Source organism: Recurvomyces mirabilis (assembly GCF_035927965.1).
Source record: "Recurvomyces mirabilis strain CCFEE 5264 chromosome Unknown scaffold_21, whole genome shotgun sequence".
Classification (NCBI taxonomy): Eukaryota; Fungi; Ascomycota; class Dothideomycetes; order Mycosphaerellales; family Teratosphaeriaceae; genus Recurvomyces; species Recurvomyces mirabilis.
Window position 1 is genome coordinate 290,065 of NW_027041955.1, and position 16,765 is coordinate 306,829.

At 52.6% G+C, this 16,765-nt stretch overlaps 8 protein-coding genes across 8 annotated transcripts; 4 read left to right on the plus strand and 4 right to left on the minus strand.

Moving 5' to 3' along the window:
• Window positions 1-431: 431 nt before the first annotated feature.
• On the plus strand, window positions 432-2,220 carry MRS6 (Rab proteins geranylgeranyltransferase component A; the record flags this gene model as incomplete). The annotated part of the gene is made up of 3 exons (XM_064840279.1): window positions 432-505; window positions 574-1,694; window positions 1,892-2,220. The coding sequence occupies 3 exons, from the start codon at window positions 432-434 to the stop codon at window positions 2,218-2,220; spliced, it is 1,524 nt and encodes a 507-aa protein (XP_064692159.1).
• Window positions 2,221-2,291: 71 nt separating this feature from the next.
• On the minus strand, window positions 2,292-3,408 carry LTS14_007588 (uncharacterized protein; the record flags this gene model as incomplete). Its single annotated transcript, XM_064840280.1, is given in 3 exon segments — window positions 2,292-2,626; window positions 2,644-3,273; window positions 3,345-3,408. The coding sequence occupies 3 exon segments, from the start codon at window positions 3,406-3,408 to the stop codon at window positions 2,292-2,294; spliced, it is 1,029 nt and encodes a 342-aa protein (XP_064692160.1).
• Window positions 3,409-4,575: 1,167 nt separating this feature from the next.
• Window positions 4,576-5,622, plus strand: LTS14_007589 (uncharacterized protein; the record flags this gene model as incomplete). Its single annotated transcript, XM_064840281.1, has 1 exon — window positions 4,576-5,622. One exon carries the CDS (start codon window positions 4,576-4,578, stop codon window positions 5,620-5,622), a length of 1,047 nt encoding a protein of 348 aa, XP_064692161.1.
• Window positions 5,623-7,388: 1,766 nt separating this feature from the next.
• On the minus strand, window positions 7,389-8,603 carry hrf1 (Protein transport protein yif1; the record flags this gene model as incomplete). Its single annotated transcript, XM_064840282.1, has 4 exons — window positions 7,389-7,592; window positions 7,649-8,182; window positions 8,271-8,489; window positions 8,547-8,603. The coding sequence occupies 4 exons, from the start codon at window positions 8,601-8,603 to the stop codon at window positions 7,389-7,391; spliced, it is 1,014 nt and encodes a 337-aa protein (XP_064692162.1).
• Window positions 8,604-8,871: 268 nt separating this feature from the next.
• Window positions 8,872-11,068, plus strand: LTS14_007591 (uncharacterized protein; the record flags this gene model as incomplete). Its single annotated transcript, XM_064840283.1, has 3 exons — window positions 8,872-9,087; window positions 9,147-10,772; window positions 10,871-11,068. The coding sequence occupies 3 exons, from the start codon at window positions 8,872-8,874 to the stop codon at window positions 11,066-11,068; spliced, it is 2,040 nt and encodes a 679-aa protein (XP_064692163.1).
• A 78-nt stretch (window positions 11,069-11,146) lies between these two features.
• LTS14_007592 (uncharacterized protein) lies at window positions 11,147-12,446 on the minus strand (the record flags this gene model as incomplete). The annotated part of the gene is made up of 2 exons (XM_064840284.1): window positions 11,147-12,379; window positions 12,423-12,446. 2 exons carry the CDS (start codon window positions 12,444-12,446, stop codon window positions 11,147-11,149), a joined length of 1,257 nt encoding a protein of 418 aa, XP_064692164.1.
• A 671-nt stretch (window positions 12,447-13,117) lies between these two features.
• On the plus strand, window positions 13,118-14,656 carry LTS14_007593 (uncharacterized protein; the record flags this gene model as incomplete). The annotated part of the gene is made up of 4 exons (XM_064840285.1): window positions 13,118-13,378; window positions 13,432-13,959; window positions 14,028-14,575; window positions 14,641-14,656. The coding sequence occupies 4 exons, from the start codon at window positions 13,118-13,120 to the stop codon at window positions 14,654-14,656; spliced, it is 1,353 nt and encodes a 450-aa protein (XP_064692165.1).
• A 1,062-nt stretch (window positions 14,657-15,718) lies between these two features.
• SNC2 (Vesicle membrane receptor protein (v-SNARE)) lies at window positions 15,719-16,392 on the minus strand (the record flags this gene model as incomplete). The annotated part of the gene is made up of 3 exons (XM_064840286.1): window positions 15,719-15,741; window positions 15,806-16,037; window positions 16,309-16,392. The coding sequence occupies 3 exons, from the start codon at window positions 16,390-16,392 to the stop codon at window positions 15,719-15,721; spliced, it is 339 nt and encodes a 112-aa protein (XP_064692166.1).
• Window positions 16,393-16,765: the final 373 nt, after the last annotated feature.

The following is a 16,765-nucleotide window of genomic DNA, read 5'->3' on the forward strand; positions in this document are numbered from 1 at the left end:
TCATAGCAACTTTCCCCCTTCGTTCAGCAGGTCAATCCACTTCGGATATCGAGCATTTGGCTGTTCTTTTTAATACTGAATGAAAGGAATGTATGTAACGTCACAAACGACCCGCAGTCTCAGTCCGTGAAGTCAAAAGCAGGAGATACAGGACGTGGGTCATATTTCTGTCGCGCTCATGTTAGTCTGCAATGAAGAGACTGATGCCGGTCGTACTGCTGCATGGGGTGACTTCGCATCGCCCGACAAGCGCGATATGGGAGGGAAAATGAAGGTGTGTCGCCCAGTCGAAGTTTCGATGTCTTGCTAGCGTGCCAAGGCTTGCTTGTTAGACCGAGCTTCGATGTTGCGAAAGCTCAATTCTGCAGCCTGCAATCGTTGTTTGTTCTGTTACAGAGACATGCTCTTTTGTACACCATGTAGCGGCTGTCATGGATACACTCGACAAGACTGAGTGGGACGTGATCATCGCCGGCACTGGACTGCTACAGTCCTTGCTAGCACTGTAAGTCTTGGCCACGAGACAGACCTTCACATACTCTCAGGCTGACTGACAAAAAGTCCACCATGAAGCTCTTTATCGAGATCCGGCAAACAGATCCTACATCTCGATCACAACACGTACTATGGCGGACACGAAGCCGCGCTGTCATTGAGTGAGGCAGAAGAGTGGGCGGAGAAGCATGCTGGCGATCCACCTGCTGGAGCAAGATCATGCTTCGCCCAAGCATCAGTCACGAAAACAGCGGAGGGGGACGCCAACGGAAGCAAGCTGGGCTTCTCGCGTGCGTACTCGCTAGCCTTGGCACCACAATTGATATATGCCCGGTCAAATCTGCTGCCTGCTCTGGTCTCCTCGCGAACACACAATCAGCTGGATTTTCAGGCAGTTGGTTCATGGTTTGTGGTAAATGGTGCTACTGAAGAAGGTGGCCAGCCGCGCATTTTACGGGTCCCAAGTGGGCGCGAGGATGTCTTCGGAGATGACAGTCTGGATCTCCGGGCCAAGCGGTCTCTCATGAAATTCATGCGATTCGTGGCGAGCTACGACGAGGAGTCTGAAGAGGCGCGATGGGCGGAGATCAAAAACATGGCCCTTGGCCACGCATTGCGCTCTAAGTTTGGGCTGAACTCTGATGCCGCTATTACCCCCCTGCTCGCACTGGCACTTGTCGAAGGCAACAGCGCAGACCTGACTGTCGAGTTCACGGTACCCAGGATTGCACGACACTTCCGGAGCATCGGCATGTTCGGCCCTGGCTTCAGTGCTGTCTTGCCGAAATGGGGTGGCCTTGCTGAGATCGCACAAGTGGCATGTCGGGCCTGTGCAGTGGGTGGTGGTGTCTATGTCCTCGGCAAAGGCATCAGAACGGCCACCGCAAGCGCAGACGCCAAGTACGAAGTCGAGCTCAGTGATGGGGAAGTTGTCACCACGACTTGGCTCACTGGCTGCCCGGACGATCTACCATCCGCAGCCCCACCGAGCACAACGAGTAGTCCGTCAAAAACACAAATCGTCAATCGGGCCATCTACATTATTTCTTCCTCGCTGGACTCATTGTTCCCTCCAACCTCTGAGGGCGGTCCCGTACCTGCTGGCGCAGTCGTTCGTGTCGACACAGGCACTGCTGGCGGCGAAGCTGTCAACGTACTCGCACACTCCAGCGACAGTGGAGAGTGTCCAAGCGGTCAATGTAAGTCTCGGACTTCCCTCTATTTCATATTCCTGACAGTGATCGGATGAACAACACAACTTGAATACTTATCTACATTGTCTGAACTCTATTGACGACATACAATCTCTGACAACCTGATGTATCACTCAAATACAAACACTTACCTAATCAATTGAGGACTTGGCTCAGCGTTGAGCTAATCACTGTCTTTCTAGGTGTTCTATATACCTCCTCGATGGGCTCCAAAGAGTCACAGGATAATGCTATCCAGTACTTGATACGAAGCGTCAACGAGCAGCCGGAGCCGCATGTACCATGGAAGCTGCAGTACCAGCAGTATATCTCGTATCCTTTCGATGCCGAGGCAGCCACGACAAGTAATATTATATGCTTGCCGCCTTTGTCGGCAGACATCGTACTTGGCGACGAAGTGCTCGACGCTGTTCAGCACGTATGGCAACAAACCACAGGAGTGCCAGCCGACTCATTCATGAAGTTCGTGGCGAGAGGAGAGGAAAGTGTTGAGGAGCAAGATACCATGTAAGAATGCATATAGTATCATCCAATTGTTGCTCTACATGAACGCTGCAGCCCTCACATTCCACACCTTCCTTCCTAAAGCGTTAAACGACTACCAACAAAACTGGGCACCAGCTTCCCAGGCATAGCCTGCTCGATGGCAAATTTTGCTCGCCAGCCTGTACAATGGCCAGTGATAAGCACAGTCGGCTCCAAAGCTTTCAGATCAGCTACTGTACTTGAGATTGCCTCTGGCTCGCTGTCCGCAAGATGGTAGCCTCCCATCACTGCATGGAGAGGAGTGCCCTTGCCCAGAGTAAGAGCATGGCGGCTGGCGTTGACCACGCCGGCGTGCGAGCAGCCCGTGAAGACTACTATACCTTTGCCTATCGCCACTCCTATCAGCGTGTGCCGCGACCAGGTGAAGAGTTCTAGCTGCTGAACATACCTTTGAGCTTACAGATCAAGAACCTCTCATCCTTGATCAGAGTATCTTCCTTCCACTTTCCCTCCGCTTCCATATACCTTACACCCCTCTTCAAGCCCCCTTCATATTTCGTTGTGCGGGGAATTTCACCGGAGACTTGGAAGAAGTTGGATGCTATGTTGTGCGCCTCATCGTGCTTGTCGACCTTGCCACCTGCTGCTTCGATCTCAGCGAACGTGGGATCTGCTTCTAATGATACGGGTGCCATGGCCATGATGCCGCGGTAGTCTGGTCGATCAGGATGGAGATCTACGGTTATGGGTGCGGACCCGGGTGCCTTCATGGCGTTCGCCATGGAAAGCACTTTAGGCATACCGCCAGAGTGATCGCGATGCCAATGGCTGAGCTGGACCGTCTCGATATCTCCTAGTGGTGCTTTGAGGCGCTTGGCGTTGAGCTCGAAGATGTGTTCCTCCGGTCCAGTGTCGAACAGGACGGTGTGGCGTCCGCCATCCTTGACACCGGTGATCAAAAGTGAAAGACCGTGGGCGGAACAGCATATGTTGTCCATGCGGAGTTCCTTGATCGCGCCGCCCCGAGTCGCAGGGTCGAGAGAGGGTCCAAGGAGGCCGAGTTCTTTCAGGCCGCCGACTTGAAGATGATCAGGTTAGTGTCGTCGATGGTGACGCGATGGTGAACGCCAGGGTGCAATCGTGGCTTACTCTGTTGAACTGCCTCATTCGGGCTCGATGAGATTGGGTCTAATTCATTGTCGACTGGAGCCATATCAGTATGGTCGTCCGACTGATAGTCAGTTGTGTCGTCTGTATGTACCTATCACCAGAATCTCCAGACAGTCCAGCTCCACGAGATCCATCTTGGCCGCTCGAACTTGTCGATATGAAAGTGAAAGTCAAGTGTCGAAGTAGCAGGGCCTACAACCGTTATAAGTTGCGTGTCGAAGGGTTTGCGATTGGAAGTCCGTGTATGTCGTGGAAATGCGAGTTCATGAGAAACCATATAGGGCTGAGATCGAGGTCGGGCACTAGTGCAGGGATGGCTTACAACTCTATGCACGAAGGCTACAGAGCAGACCAGGCAGCGAGCTCGGCCTTCTTCCTGTATCAAGTCAGTAGTCGTTTGCTTACCGGAGACTTTCAGTGGTACGTAGCAGATATCTGCATTATAATAATAGTTGAGGGTACGATGAATGGCTGATGGAAGGATGAGGCAGGCGCGTAGCAGGGTAGTAGTGCTTCAGCAGCGTCTCCATCCCTGTAGGTGAGTTCGTCTGGTGGGACATAAGAGACTGGTAGCCTCAGCCTTTGGCAACTTCCAATGCGACCGTCGATGAAACCCTTGTCGCTGTGCACAAAGGTCAGACGACGTGTTAGTGGAGGTAGAGGTGGTGTTCCAAATCTCTTGGCGGCAACACAATCTCTGGCTCACCCACAAAAACATTTCCTTTGCATTTCTGCTTCTGACACTTCCTCTTTCATGATCTTGATCGGACGCTCTGCCGCGAAACGCAATGAGCATTGTACGCACTTGGCTGGCAAGGGGTATGATCGATATAGAAACAGGCACGCAGGCTGACAAGCAGTGACATTGATGATGGGTTACGTTCGCACAACCATGCCATACTCGTTGACATAGAACAGCTAGTGGCCAGCGATGATGACCATGTGCTAGACGGAATCATCGAGGGTGTCTTGCTACATGTATCGCCACAGGATTTCCATGGGGCCCTTGTTCAAGCCTCCAAGTGAGCGCTCGCTCTCGCAAACGCGAAGTTGCGCAGCCGCTTTCGCATCCTTCGTTCAGCTTTGAAAGCTACCTCGTCTCCTAACACACACTCGACACAATCAACATCTCATGCAGCAGACACCCCCATGACCTGTGCATTTGCAAGAAGTGTCCGGCCAGCGCAGCATCCCAGCAGCGTTCACTGACATGTCGAAGTTGTCGAGCATCTTCAGCGACCAGCTTGCCAAGCTGAACTTCCCCGCCATCTCACAACAGTTGGTGCGTGATGCTTCGGATCGACCATTACTGAGCACACTCGCTGTGCTGGGATCGCTGTGGGCCGCTCGGACAGCCTACAGTATCTGGGACTTCATGTGGCTGCATTTCCTGCGGCGTAGTCAGCTCGACCGGTATCAGGGCACCCAGGAAAATCCAGCATGGGCATTGGTGACGGGTGGATCTGACGGCATCGGACATGGCTTTGCTGAAGAGCTACTTAGTCGTGGTTTCAATGTCGTGCTGCACGGGAGAAGCCAGGTCAAACTCGAGGGCGTCAAGAACGCTCTGCTGAAAGAGTGGCCGCAGCGAGAAATCAGGCTCGTTATCATCGATGCTGCTAAACTGGATGGACTGGACGACAAGCTTCAGTCTGCTGCTAAATCTTTGCAAGACATCAATCTCAAAGTCCTGATCAACAATGTTGGTGGTGACGGTGGTGTTGCGCCGCTCTTCACGCCCCTTCAGGAAAAGCCAGCAAGCGACATCAGCAAGTTCCTATGCGTCAACTCACATTTCCCGACAGCCATCACGAGAGTCTTTCTGCCACAGCTGATCCGCAACGAACCTACGCTGATCATGAATATTGGCAGTGGCGTGAGCGAGATTGCTGGTCCATACATCTCCATTTACTCTGGCGCGAAATCGTACAATAAAGCATGGTCTAGGAGTATGGCGGCCGAGCTGAAGCTGCAGGGATACGATATTGAAGTGTTATGCATCATGGTCGGACTGGTGGCGACGAACTCTACCCAGGATCGAAAGCCCGGTGGCGCGATTGCGAGCTCGAGAGGCATGGCCGCAAGCAGTCTGAATGCAGTTGGTTGCGGCAGATACGATATCTGGGCTTATTGGCCACACGCTCTCCAATTTGCTATATTATTGCATCTGCTTCCTACAAAGTTTGTGAACAACTTTGGTGCTAAGATCGTGCAGAAGGAGCGAGATATGGAGATTGCGAGGCTGAAGCAGTCGTAAATGAAGAGGGCAGCAGGAGGTTGTAATTGAACTCAGGCCAAGGTATCGAAGGCTATGCAGACATCGTTGGACGATTGGCATTAATTGCGCTAGGGAGGTAATGCGCTGATATTCAGAACGATTTCGAAGCAGCGTCCCCGGCAAGATCAGCAGGCGTGGTGTTGTAGATGATCATTTTGGCCTTCTTCCAGCACCGTGTGATCGGAAATAATGTCAAATCATGTTGGGTGGTTCTAGACATCATGTAATTATCGAGCTGCGAAGACCAGACATCAGACTTGTCATGAGTCCGTATCTAAGATAGACCTTGCTATGACTATGAGCAAGCATGCCACGCTGCCAAATGGTCGCGCATATGCTGGACAGCCCGTCTTGCAGTGCTGACTTTCTAGCCGCAATGCTCAGGACCATCATTTCTCGACAGCGCAGCTTCTGCGTAATGTAGTCAACCGGATCTAACTGCTCAGTCTCACCAAGATTGAGAAAGTGACAAGCAGACGCCACCCGAGGTTCGCATCCACGTGCCTTTTGCCAAAGAACGCTGATCAAGCTGCGAGACTACACCTCAACGCCACTCACCTCGCCGTCGCCCACGAACGCAGACACCGCAGCAATGGTCAGCCGACCCAGTACCCAATCTGCCTAGCAAGAACACACTATGTCACAACACTTCCTTGCATTCCTCCTCATCCTCACACCCCATATGTCGACCACAGCTGCCCAACTAGGTATCACTGGCACCCAATCTTCCATCTGCTCCTCCGCCTGCAGTGTCGCCACAGACTGTAACACGCAATGCCTGAACCAACCAACAGGCGATCCATATATTGCCTGTCTCTGCCAACTAAGCTGTCTAAATTTCATCGGTGTCTGTAATTCATGCTGTAACGCCACATCTTCGAACTACGCAGCCTATCAAGATCCGCTCTGTGCTGGAAACCTGGCCGGGAACCTGCAGAGCTGTAATTTTGTAGGTCTCCTAAACCTTTGTGTTGGTTTGTTCTTGCTGGAAGGCGTACATGAGCTTGAGCGAGGAAAGGCTGATGGGGAGATGTATGGTGTAGTACGGTAACGCAGCACCGAATGCGAATGCCGATATCTTCAAAACGCTATCGTATGCCGCCTCAGCAAGTCTGCCAAGTTTCCAGGCATCATGGGTCAGTATGCTGCCTAGCCCGACACTCGTCAGTCTGAACATCGTATCCTCGAATGACGTTAAAGCAACTTCGGTCTCAGTGTCGGCCTCGTCAAGCAGTCAGAGCGGCGTCGCCATTGTCGCACCATCGGCTGCATCCTCTACCGCACTAGCTGTGGTCTCGAGCCCTGCTACAGCTACTTCAACTATACACCTCTCTCCGTCTGCTTTTCCGACAACGAACTCATACTCTCCCGGCCCAGCAAGCAGCTCGTCAATGAATTCGGTATCTACTGCCGCAAGTGCGGCAACAGTCAGCTCGGCGGCAGCGTCACCTCCTAGATCCACCACAGCGGCGGCAGCGGCAGCTAGTACATCAGCACCAAGTTCGAGTGCTGGAAACAGGCTGCTGTGGTTCAGCAAGGTATGTGCACGGCGACCAGCACTCATGCACGTGTGTCTGGGCTGACTCGTTGTTCTCCCAGCTTTCTTGTGCTGTGCTATGCATTTCAATTTTCGCATTGTCTAGCATGATATAGCTTCGAGAAAGATCTAACGCTTGAACGCATCGTCAACAAGCAGGAAGCCTACAGTCGAGACGCGTACATGTGTCTATCGCTTTTCTTCGCGTCTATCGTCCACTTTTCGCATTGCCCGGCACGCCCGTGGTGAAGTTCAATGCTGTAAGCCACCACATAAACGCAAACTGCACCACATAGCTGTAGACGAACAAGAATTGAGTTCGTCGACTTCGTTGGCCGCGGGCGATGATCTGTACGCCTGGGTTTCCTGGTGCGTTGTCCGAGGGTAGGAGGACGTATTTCAGACTCCGGAGCTATCAAATCATCATTAGCGACAACTGCGATCGGAGACATTGGTATGGAGACTCACCAAGAAGAAAGCATTAGCCATGAACGTGTACGCGAATACACCCCAGCCCACCCATCCTCCCGTGCCCTTGCCGCGATTTATGCTCGCCGCCACAGCAATAGTCACAATCACGCCCACGAACTTATAACCACTGTAAGCCACGAGATCATAAATCTGGCTCTCGCTCGAAATATTCAAAAAGTACCTCCCCAACCATAGCACCAGCAACTCCAACACGATCACCACACTCGCATTACTAAACGTCATCCCAAGTAATTGCGGCTCAAACTTCCCATTCAAGCCCGCTATTAGGGTCGTGAGGAGGACGTAGGTCACAAACGCCATCAGCGGGATGTACATGTCTGGCGAATTGACGTCTTCGCGCGGCGGCAGGAATTCAGTGCCCCGGGCCGAGGGGTCGGAGGAGTGGGTTTGTTGGCGGGACCAGGGGCGGTGGCGCCAGGGGAAGAGGACGAGAAGGAGTTTGTGGGTTACGTAGGAGTTGGAGACGTTGAAGTAGTGTTTCAGGGCGGAGACGTTGACGTAGCGGTTGAACTGGTTTTAATCATTCCTCATATTAGCATGGGCTTTGTTGTGTGGTGGAGGTTGTTGTTGTTGTTGCTGTTGTTGTGTGAAGACGTACGTTTTGCTCGACATAGTCTTGTCCGACTTTCATGGCACTCTGACCCATCTGCAAGCCCATCTGGGCGGTGGGATCGGTCATGAAGCCGCCGAATTGTGCCATATATGGGTTCTGGGCCTGTTGACCTTGCGGCGGAGATTGTTGGCCGTATCCCCCATTTTGAGATGCGGGTGGAGGTGGTGAGCGCAGGTTCGGGACTTGGGAGATGTGTTGTGGTACCTGTAGGGTATATATGTCAATGCCTGATCATGAATATGAGGTTGATGGTGGACTTACGGGGTGGTGAAGAGGTGGGCTGTTAGCCGGCGGCATGCCGTACGTGCCTCGCTGCATTGTGAGTACTGATGTTCTGTTCCAAGGGAGTGTGATCCAGTAGTCAAGATGTACTTCTGGCAGTGAGATGGTCAACAGCTGGCCGGTGGCTGCAGCAGGGTCCGCACGAAACTCCTCCACGTTGCACGAATTGGGCGATTTGGCATGTGCCTGTGAAGTCATTCAAGAACAACCCCACCATCGGCCAGCATTAATTATATATACCACCACATCACCTATACTTGCACTAGCCTGGTAGGGAGAGAAGACTGTGTGGGAGACAGCGACAATGCTCGACGCTTTTGAAATCCTGACCACCTCCGGCATCGTGCTTTGGCGAAAGCACTACGCTTCCCTGTCGCCAAATATAATCGACAGCTTGGTCCGAGATGTGTTCATAGAAGACAAGAGCAAGCTATACACCCAGGGTGACATACCGTCATACAAGAAAGATCGGTACACATTACGATGGGAGAGTGCGAAGGATGTGGGCGTGGTGTTCGTGGTAGGTGAAGATATACTGAGTGGAAGATGAGGTGAGGTGCTGATGTGTTGTCCATATAGGCGGTTTACCAGTCGTTACTACATTTGAGCTGGGTTGAGACACTACTTGCTGCTGTCAAGGGTCTGTTCTTGAAGGAGTATGAGCAAGATCTGAAAAAACCACATACGACCAAGCTCGAGACACGACGATGGGATGCAACGTTCGATGCGCTACTGACGAGGTTCGATACTGGGAGCTCAAGACGGCGACAAAGCGACACGGCCGACTCGGAAGGCGCGACTGAGCTCACACCACCATCGAGCGCAGGAGATGACGAAGATGACTCTCCTGCTCCGCCTGTGCCTGCGCCCATGTTCAAGAAGCCTGCAGTGCCCTCGCGGACGACAGTGAGTGATACGAGCGCCGATGCAACACCGATACCGACGCCAGATACTTCACGACCAGCCACGCCGTCCTTAGCAGCATCGCATCTCCTGACAGCAAAAGGAGGGCCTGGCAAAGCGAGCAGAAGATCGAGGAAAGCACAGAATCTGGTCAGCTCAGTGCCCGTGTCATCAGGTGACGAGAGTACAGCCGGGAAGAAGTTGAAAGGGAAGACGGCTGCCAAGTCAAAACGAAGATGGGATATCGATGGTACAGCGATCGAAGGCGACGACGACGAAACACTAGACTACAGTGCACCAGTGACCCCAGCCTTTGACGATGCAACACGTGAACTGGACATCGAAGAAGTCGACGCAAACACCATGGGCAGCCGAACCGGAAAAGGCCAGTTCGTGCTCAAAGACCTCGACACCGAAATCGACGCCATCCTCGCCAGCTCCAAACAGCCCAAACCCACCACAACCGAAGACTCAACCCCAAGCAACGGAGGTCTCCTGAACTCCGCAACATCCCGCCTTACCGGCCTCTTCCGCAACGTCGTCGGCGGCAAAGCCCTGACCAAACACGACCTCCTCCAACCCCTGGCCCAAATGCAAAACCATCTGATAGAGAAAAACGTCGCACCCTCCGCCGCCGCCCGCCTCTGCGAAAGCGTCGAACGAGACCTCCTAGACCAGAAAACCGCATCCTTTACTTCCATCGACGCGACAATAAGGACGAGTATGTCCAAAGCCCTGACGCGAATGCTCACACCCACATCCTCCTTGGATCTCCTCCGGGACGTCACGACCACGACTTCCGGCCCCTCTGCTCGACCTTACGTCATCTCCATCGTCGGCGTCAACGGTGTAGGCAAGAGTACGAATCTGAGTAAAATCGCCTATTTCCTCCTGCAAAACCAATTCCGAGTTTTAGTTGTAGCGGGCGATACTTTCCGCTCTGGTGCCGTGGAACAGTTGCGCGTGCATGTGAGGAACCTCTCCGAGCTCTCGAGGCGGGAGAACGTGGGCGAAATCAGTCTATTCGAAAAAGGATATGGCAAGGACGCGGCGACCGTGGCGAGGGACGCAGTGACTTATGCCACTAATGCGAGTGGACAAGGGCAAGGGCAGATGTTATTCGATGTCGTGCTCATCGATACGGCGGGCAGGAGACATAACGACACGAGATTGATGTCCAGCCTGACGAAATTCGGCCAGTTGGCGAATCCGGATAAGATTTTCATGGTGGGCGAGGCGCTCGTGGGTGCGGACTCGGTGGCGCAGGCGAGGAATTTCGCCAAGGAGTTTGTGGATACAAAGGTGAGTTCTTTTCTTTCGCTGTGTTGTGTTGTGCAATTCTTTTTCCGCTGGTGAGATATGTGTTGGTGGCGGATTGCTGATATGACATAACTCTGTAGGGCAAACTTCGAAATAATGGTGTTGGGATGGATGGGTTTATTATTTCTAAGTGCGATACTGTGGGTGATATGGTGGGGACGTTAGTAAGTATGGTACATGCTACTGGTATACCCGTTGTGTTTCTGGGAGTGGGACAGCATTATGGTGATTTGAGGGGTCTGAATGTTGGGTGGGCTGTTGAGAGGTTGATGCGATAGTTCGCTCGTATATCTAATAAACACATACGCAAATCAGCCAGCCAGCAGAAAGGCGGCCGTGAGATTTGTCCATCGTTATCACGTCCGTCTCGCTTTCTTCCCGCATGGTAGAAATTCACCACAATCTACAAGATCCTTTCTCGTCTCGTACCAGCTCGGCATACCATCGTCCTCATACACGAAGAATTCTTCTAGTTGGCTGAGGACCCGCATGGTGAGACAGTCGGCAGTCACAATGTTAGCGGACCGTGCATAAGATACACGCATGAGCGTGGGGAGTACAATTTCCGCCCCAGCTGCATGTGCTTGATCTGCGTCAGCGGAGATCCACGAGAGATACTTCTGAGCTGATGTGACCATGATGTCGGGTAGTTTGTGGCTTGTCATATAGCCCCCTGGAACACAGTGCTGGGATGTTTGTGGCTGGTCCTCGAGTGCAGGATGGTGCAACTTGAGAATGAAGCTGTGGCAGCGGATATCGGTTTTGCTGAGGGTCTGAGCTGTGGAGAAGAGGACTTCGCAGTACCGCTTGAGCCTGATCCGCACATGCTTCACGCGTGGCCAGATAGAGCCAAGTGATCGGCATGTACCGCTTTCGCAGCCGTGGTTGCTCCCTCCGGTGCGAACAATACCGAATCCGAAGATATCGAGAGTCAGGTCCGTCAAGTCGTGGCTCAGAGGTAGATGCTGACAAAGAGTACGGATAGTGCTGGCGTAGATATACGGTGGTGTGATGCCCTTGGCTGGCCATGCTTCGAAAACGAAGGTTTTGAGCGTGGAGAAGTTCTCAAGGTCGGCGTACAGTTCATTGAGGGCTGGTGTTATGACCCGGGCTCGCCATCCTTTCCAAGGTTCGTTGTGCAGGACCCCCGTTATGGGTGAGATCGTGCCCTCAGGTGCAGCATCTTGGGCTTCTCCCCGCCCGGAGAAGTCGTATAAACTGGTATCTTCGACTTCATTAGTCACGAGATCTTCGAATTCCCGAGACGAGGCCTCGTCCCACCAGTAGCCAGGGATACGGAGATGCAGTTTACGAGTGTGCTCGTGCATGAGAGACCGGTCTCCCGTTGGGCTCCTTTTGCCATTGTGCAGTTCTGGTAGTGTATTTCCGTAGATCCGGATGGTCTCGAGATCATGTCCTGTTAGGAAGACTGGTTTGGCTGCTGTATACCACTTTCGGAAGAGTGTTAGTCTTGGTATGCCTTTGCCTTGACGTAGTTCGTGGCCGCCAAGTGCCTGGCAGATATATTCTAGCAGCTCGATTGGAAGTGCTTGTAGAGTGGCCATGTCCTTGATGATGTATCTTGTTGTCTGTGGCAAGGAGTCTGTGTCATCAGCTCGAGATATATCCTACCATACAAGAGCCTTGTTGAGTCATCTGATGAAGCGGCTTGCAGTGTCTTGCTCAGGCGGACTTTGTGATTCAGTATAGAGGCAGGGTTTACTTCGCTCTGATCTGCCGTGCGCAGGATTACAATGACCATCACAACATAACCATCAGATCTGTATAGAAGACGGGATAGAAGGCCCAAAGAATCATAGTGGCGGTGCTATAAATAAGGTTTGTTGTTGCACGAGCCACCTCCGCGAAGATGGAAACGACGACCTCGTACTATTATTCAGGGTCCTCAGAAGCGTCGTCAGTGAAGAAGCCAAGCGCGGATCGCCTCAGCGACCATTCTAACCTTGTCTCCTGTGCATGTCATTCATTATTCAAACATACGGCATACCTCTCTCACGCACGTCCGCCACGCTTTCCACGGCATCCGCCACTCGATATCATCTGTAGTGCTCCATCACGCTCGCTAGGACGACCGCGCTTACACCCGCAGAGTTGAAGTGCCGCGCCTTCCACCCTGATCGGGCCATTATTGCGCGTTCGCCTGCCAATCGAATATTCACGACAACAGCAACTGTGCAGCAGGAAAGAGGCAGCCACGTAAAGGCGACATCGCCGCAGGACATCACTGCAAAGAACCTCGGCGCATTCCGCGGCTGACAAGGCATCAACTTCCGCCCTGAGACGACAACATACATACAGCAGCAAAGATGAAGGTCAGAAGTAGTGCGCTCGCAGGCGCATTGTTGGCGGCGCAGTCGACGAGCGCAATCAACTTGGTTACGACCGATGTGGACAGCATCAAGACGGCCGCATCTACAATCGCGCATGGTATGATGAGCTACTACACTGGCAACCTGACGGGTGGCACGCCTGGCTTGTTGCCTGCGCCATACTATTGGTGGGAAGCTGGTGCTATGTTTGGTAGTTTGATCGATTACTGGTACTATACCGGCGATTCGACATACAACGTGAGACGCGCATAAGTTGGCATCTTTAATGAATAAGGACTAACATGAACTAGGATGTTGTTTCGCAAGCCCTGCTTTTCCAAACCGGACCAGACAACGACTTCATGCCTCCCAATCAGACCAAGGCCGAAGGAAACGATGATCAAGGCTTCTGGGGCATGGCAGCCATGTCCGCGGCAGAAGTCAAGTTCCCCAACCCTCCAGCCTCCGACCCACAATGGTTGGCACTGGCGCAGGCCGTCTTCAATTCCCAGGCGCTCCGATGGGATAACAGCACATGTGGTGGCGGCCTGAGGTGGCAAATCTTCACCTTCAACAACGGGTACAACTACAAGAACAGCATTTCCAACGGCTGCTTCTTCAACTTGGCCGCTCGCCTAGGATATTACACCCAGAACCAGACATATTTCGAATGGGCTGATAGGATGTGGGACTGGGTCACTGCTGTTGAGCTTGTCAGCCCGACTTACCAGGTCTTCGACGGTACCGATGACACTCTCAACTGCACGCAGTTGAACCATATCCAGTGGACTTACAATGCTGGCGTGTATCTGCTCGGTGCATCTGTCATGTGGAACCAGGTAAGTTTGACCACGTTTGGGAAGGTCTACAGCACAGCACAGCACAGCACTAACCGTGACATCACCAGACCACCGGCGACACCCAAACCAAATGGGAAGGACGTATCAAAGGCCTCGTCACCGCCTCGTCCGTTTTCTTCCTCAACAACGTCATGTATGAAGTCGCCTGCGAACCTTCTGGCAATTGCGACACCGACCAGCAATCCTTCAAAGCCTACCTCTCGCGCTGGATGGCCGCCAGCACAAAGGTGGCGCCCTTTGTCTCCGACCTCGTGTCCACACTGCTCACCGACTCCGCAGCCGCAGCAGCCAAAAGCTGTACTGGTGGCAATGACGGCGTCACTTGCGGCACCAAGTGGACTACGGGGACCTGGGACAATACGTGGGGTGTTGGCCAGCAGATGAATGCTTTGGAAGTCGTGCAGGGCTTGTTGATCAACCAGGTGGCGGGACCCGTGTCGAATTCGACCGGCGGGACTTCGCAAGGTAACCCATCGGCTGGTACCGGTGGTGATACCAGGCCTGGTGCTCCTACCCAGCAGATTACCACTGGTGATCGTGCGGGTGCCGGGATTTTGACCGCGATTATTTTGGTGGCGCTTTTGGGTGGTGCTTGGTATGTTGTCTTTCCTTTGTACAGGCTTTGGTGTGATGTGAATGGATGTGCTAACGGATGTGTAGGTGGATGGTGGCTTAGGGTTATGTTCGGTGACATTATGCGCGCCAATCACGATTCGGGCGGGTACGGAGTTGGTGTATATCACAGGAAATCAACGTCATCAGAATGGACTAGGTACGACACGGAGGCTGGTCTTCGGTGAGGATATCCTTTCCACCACCACATCCTTTATCAATACCAATATGTATCTCCTTCCTCCCGTTGTCAAAATCTGTATCTTCTCCGTTCACTTGCCCCGTCTTCTACCCAACCGAGAGCCTAGAATCTCCTGTCTCATATCCTCCTGCTCGGCATACTATACCTCGAAATTATCAAGGAACGTAAATTGTCACGCCCCATCCGTGTTCTATTCGATAGCGGACTTCGTGGCCCTCTTACCGAAAATTCCAAGATTGAAACCAACAAGGCGTGTGTTAAATGACTTTACTTTCTTGCCTATCTAGAGGGTGGGAGATTGGAGTCTTATTTTACGCTCACATTTTTGATATATGAGTATGCTATTTTCGATCCTTACGACGGGCCGCCAACGAATCCATCTGGTAGCCATATGTGAAAGGAGAATGGACGCTGTGATGCTAGGAGCTCGATTGCTTCGGTCTGCCCCAGTCTTGCTCTTGTCGTTCGCCACGATTTGTAATCCCCCAATAGATCTTCACTTTACGCCGACAGTCATCCTCTTTGCCTACGACTTACTGCTGCCATTCCACAGCAAGCCTCGCAGCACAGAGAGATTCAAGGTGGGAGCTCACATAAAATTCCGGCGTAGACGTGCAAAAGTGTTCCCAAATGGTATAAGTACAAAAGACTACCCACCTTCAGGCTATTGTGAAGTAAACGCAGACTCAAAAGCTCCTTGTGAACGCCATCTGATTTCGTCAATCAAGCAGGGGCGTATCGCTCGGTGTGGTGGTAATAGTAGAGGGAGGGTATGTATTCAGAGGTATTGCGTGATCGTCGCGGGCCATCTTCGCGCTTTCAAAATAGTCCTATGTTCTTCTTCCTCCTCTCGCGCCAAGTCTCACCTATCGTCGTGGCTCCTTCTCGCGGTTCTCTGGATCGGTATTTAGCGTGGTTGATCGTTTAGTGGTGCTTGCCGTAGATGACTATCACAGATGCACAGTCAGCTTCGCTTCTCTCCTCTTGACCTTACGATATTGCAATACTCACCACTAGGCACGATAATCACAATCATCAGCACGATGATGCCGATAATGATGCACATCCGCATCTTCATATCCTTCCACCACATCTGCTTCCTGACACGGTTGGCACCACGGCGGAAATTGCTCGCTTGGCCGGCTAGGGCATCGGTCTTGTCTTGGAGGTTGTCCAGGCGCTCGCCACGTTGGGATGTGAGTTGGATGTTCTTTTGCATTTGGCTGACTGCTTCGTTGATTTCCTGTATGAAGGCATGTGGTTAGTAGTTGCTCATGCGATTTGTATGAAGGCTGGAGCTGCTGCGTTGCAGAGGGTGTGAGTAGCGCGAGTGCCGTCGGAGCGCATGAAATGACTCATGTACTGCTGCGAATACCCTCGCGGTGGTGGACATGTAGTCGACCACTCAGCGCAAGCTCCTGCTCCCAACAGCCAAAGCTGCAGCCTGCTCTGTCCACCCCCATCACGCCACCACCTCATCCGCTCCAAACCCACGTAGAAGCTGGCATACTTACATCCTGAACCCTCGCAGTCTGGTTATTGCCGCCCTGGCTGTACCCCTGATCGCTCGGGTGCGGGTCGTAAAGTCTGTCAGACATGGTATCGGTGGTTGGGTATGTGTCTCTGGGTCAACAGTCGTGAGTCGTGTCAATGAGATCGTGAGCAGTGTAGCAAGCGTGTGATCGTGCAGTCAGTGGTGGTGGTAGTGCGGGGAATTGTGTAAGGTTCAGATGAGTGGTATGGAGATTGCGGATGTAGGAGGATGAGTTGGGTGGTTGCTTGTCGCAAGTTGAGTTGCTGACGCTTTTGGGTGTGCACGGCTCGGCTGGTGACGGGGGCGGCGTTGCCTCTGGAGAGTGGCTGAGGGTCTTACGCAGCACGATTTAGTGAACGAGATCAAAACTATCGTTCGCCACGACATTAAATCATACTCATCATTATATGCTTCCACAAGGCTGATGAATGCCAACA